The sequence below is a fragment of the Mustela lutreola genome, chromosome 1 (genome assembly GCF_030435805.1).
Source record: "Mustela lutreola isolate mMusLut2 chromosome 1, mMusLut2.pri, whole genome shotgun sequence".
NCBI lineage: Eukaryota > Metazoa > Chordata > Mammalia > Carnivora > Mustelidae > Mustela > Mustela lutreola.
Window position 1 is genome coordinate 273,432,092 of NC_081290.1, and position 3,928 is coordinate 273,436,019.

The following is a 3,928-nucleotide window of genomic DNA, read 5'->3' on the forward strand; positions in this document are numbered from 1 at the left end:
GCTGGAGTGGCTAACCCCTTTCTTCTCTGGCTGAGGAGTGGTAGCTCTCCCTCCCTTTCCAGAAAGCCCTGCATTCCAGCCTTGGCTCAATCACTCACAAATGTATTTGGACAGGTTACTTAACCTCTCTGAGTCAGAGTTTACTCACCTATCAATTAGCTACCTCAAAGTGGTACAGGAAGAATTAACTGAGGGGACAATGATAAAGTGCTTACCACAGTCCAGCACACAGTAGATACTAACTAAATGTCAAGTGTCTGCCTTTGTGGCTGTTGGGATGACAATAACAATGACAATGGTGAATATCAGGTTGACACATACTTTAGTTTCCCTTAGACCACCAGACTGTTTTACATCCTCTGTGGTGGTTTTTGATGCTTTCATTTTTTCCCCTATACATCAGTAAAGGGACCTCCTCTTGCTTTCCTTCTCCTGTTCAGTTGTTCTTCTTGGGTACCCTTTTTCATGCCATGCAACACCCCCATTTCTTCCTCCAGTGCTAGCCAGGTAACTTGCTGAGGATTCTCTCAGCATATTGTCACCTTGTGTATATCTTCTAATTTTTACTATGAGAGAAATTGGTGATGGAGGAGGTACTTAAACTTTTTCAGTTTAGAAGCACAAGTGGAAGAAGGAAAAATAAGAGGAATAAGAAATACTTCAAAGTAATTGTACTTGTTCTTTTAGCTGAACTATAACTGACACAAAATGTTACATTAGTTTCAGGCATACAACATTATGACTGACAACTTCAGAGTAATTTCAAAAGCAGAGAAAATCTCAAGAGTTTCCCTCTGCCTCATTTCATAAATGTGCCACTGAATTGCATGAAGCAAAAAGCTTCCTGAGGGTGAGAGCCATTTTTCTTTCTTCCCTCATATGTCCTGAATTGCCTGGGCACATGGTAGATGCTTAATAAAACATTTGGTCAAAGAACTGGCTTGAAATAAATCCTCACCTCCTGCTGACAAAGATGAGAATACTGGAAGACAGAAGCAACTGAACAGGTGAATCCCCATATATTATATGTGAATTATTGTTTGATACTGACCTATATTCTCAACAGCTTCCAGATGTCCACTTTGGCCCCAGGCATCACAATTTTCTCAAAATGTTTGTTACATTTCATGAAGATGTGGGGTTGGGCAAAGCCATAGGGCCTGAAAAATTTAGAAACTTTGATAATATCATGTAAGGAAACCACTGAAGACACACGTTAGAGAGGGAGAACTATTCATGAGATTGGCATTTCTGAGGAGTAAATGGAGGAAAAAGGGATTCAGGAGAAGAAGTTCACTTGAGAATTTCTCTTGCTAAGGCATGATAAGAATTGTTGGTAATAGGGATACCTATTATTGCTGAAAATGTTGATTATTATTTCCAATGTGGGTATACTTGAGATAACATACTAGTTGGAATAAAATGATGTGGTTCTTGTTCTGGGTCCACTTCTTACTGGGAGGCTTTGCTAATTCACAACCTCTCTGAGCCTTGGTTTTCTCACTTATGAATTGGGGATTGTGGAGTTTTTGTGAGATAGATTGCATAGTGTTTTGTATTGAGTGGGGTATTGGGTATTGAATGGATAAATATTGGTTATGTTAACAAATAAGTAAGTAAAATAAACCAGTACGATGTTATGTACAAAAGGGTTCTATTAACAGCAAGTACTAAATAAGCATGCATGATTGGTATTATGATATGTTTGTTTTGCCACAGGACTCTTCTCTGAGATTCATCTTCTCCACATGGAGTCCAGTACAAATAATGTGACTGAGTTAATTTTCACTGGCCTTTTCCAGGATCCAGAGGTGCAGAGAGTGTGTTTTGTGGTGTTTCTTCTTGTGTACCTAGCCACAGTGGTGGGCAATGGTCTTATTGTCCTGACAGTCAATGTCAGTAAGAGTCTGCATTCCCCCATGTTCTTTTTCCTTAGCTACCTGTCCCTGGTGGAGATCACTTACTCCTCCACTGTAGTCCCTAAATTCATCACAGACTTACTTTCCAAGATTAAGACCATTTCCCTGAAGGGCTGTGTGGCTCAGATATTCTTCTTCCACTTCTTTGGGGTCACTGAGATCTTTCTGCTTGTGGTGATGGCATATGACCGCTATGTGGCCATCTGTAAGCCTCTTCATTATATGAACATTATGAGCCGTCCACTGTGTCATGTACTGGTGACTGGCTCCTGGCTTGGTGGCTTTTTTCACTCCATTATACAGATTATCATCACCATCCAGTTGCCCTTCTGTGGTCCCAATGTGATTGACCACTACTTCTGTGATCTTCAGCCATTATTCAAACTTGCTTGTACGGACACTTCTGTGGAGGGGGTTATTGTGTTGGCCAACAGTGGCTTAATTGCTCTGTGCTCCTTCCTCATCTTGGTGTCCTCCTATATTGTCATCCTGTTCAACCTGAGGAATCATTCTGCAGAGGGGAGGCGCAAAGCTCTCTCCACCTGTGCCTCTCACATCACAGTGGTCCTTTTGTTCTTTGGACCTGCTATCTTCCTCTACATGCGACCTTCCTCCACCTTTACTGAGGATAAACTGGTGGCCGTGTTCTACACAGTTGTCACTCCCATGCTAAACCCCATCATATACACACTCAGAAATGCAGAGGTGAAAATTGCCATGAGGAGGTTGTGGGGCAAAAAGAACTCAGGGATGGAGTAAAAATGGGAAAGTGATAAAGAAAAACATGTATCTGATTATTCTCTGTTCTTGAAATAGATTTCGATTTCAGTGAGACATTCAGAAAACAAATGTAAGGACTTAATATTGCTGCTTCTGTGATTATTCCTAGAACCAAAGACTTGGCTGGTATCCTGGTATAATGTTCCAGGACAGAGATCAGATTGGCTCCATGATATCCAACCATGTCATAGGGTTGGGTAGTACTGAGACTCAAATTAAATGCAAATGGAAAGGAGAATATTTTGACAGGTTAATGTACTTCTATTATACACTTTCACCTTCTCTCCCTCCTTTCTCCCTCCCTCCTTTTTCCCTCTCTCCCTCTCTTCTCCCTTCCTTTTTCAACCTCCTAATAATGACCTATGTTGCATTAAGAAGGAAAATCAAAGAGAGGAATTATCGTGGGCTATTTGAAGAGGGTACCAATGTGATCTTATCTTCCAATATGAAGAAGTGTATCTTCGAAAATCGTATCCAAGAATTTTTCTGTTCTGATTGGTTCTTGGCATCTTTTAAAATAGACCATCTGATTACAAGTATCGAAATAATCTCGGGGGCAATTTCAGTTCTTGTGACATGTCTTACAAAAGATAGTTCTACAATCTTCACAAGCCCTTTCACAATGTCCAGCATCCAAAACTTAAAAAAAAAAAAAAATTAAAATGGCATAGGTTCTAGCTGTCAGTGGGGAAAGATCAAGTCAATGTTTTAATGGAAAGATTACTTTTAGACTTATCCAAATATAAATAAACACAGAATGTAGAAAATTCTTATTAGGCTTAACTTGAAGAATGAAGGGGAGGAAAATACTGTCCATGCATGTTTCTACTCCAGACTTCTGTCCTTTATTCTAAATGACATGTCCACTTCTTTTCATGCTTATTGGTGTTTCTCGGTGAAGTTCTCATTCTGACAGTCTGTGCCTCTGTTATTGTGATCCCAGTGTGACTGACCATTATTTCTGTGATCTTCAGCCATTATTCAAGCTTGCATGCACTGACACCTTTGTGGAGGGGGTTATTGTATTGGCCAACAGTGGTTTAATTGCCCCATCCTCATCTTGGTGACCTCATATATCCTTCCACCTCTCTGAAATTCTGCTTCACCCAACTGACTCATATCACTGTGGACAATTTAGAAAATATAATGAAATTTGCCTCTTTGGCTTTGGAATGACAAGGACTGGAGTTGTATTTGCACTCCATCCTTTCCCCTCTCCTTGAGGATCA

General features: G+C 40.3%; 1 protein-coding gene across 1 annotated transcript; it reads left to right on the forward strand.

Annotated features, from left to right (window-relative positions):
* The first annotated feature begins 1,748 nt into the window (after positions 1 to 1,748).
* LOC131822179 (olfactory receptor 4B1-like) lies at positions 1,749 to 2,678 on the forward strand. Its single transcript, XM_059158607.1, has one exon. It carries the CDS (start codon positions 1,749 to 1,751, stop codon positions 2,676 to 2,678), a length of 930 nt encoding a protein of 309 aa, XP_059014590.1.
* Positions 2,679 to 3,928: the final 1,250 nt, after the last annotated feature.

Coding starts and splice junctions, on each gene's coding strand:
- LOC131822179 (XM_059158607.1), top strand. CDS start 1,749: ATGGAGTCCAGTACAAATAATGTGACTGAGTTAATTTTCACTGGCCTT.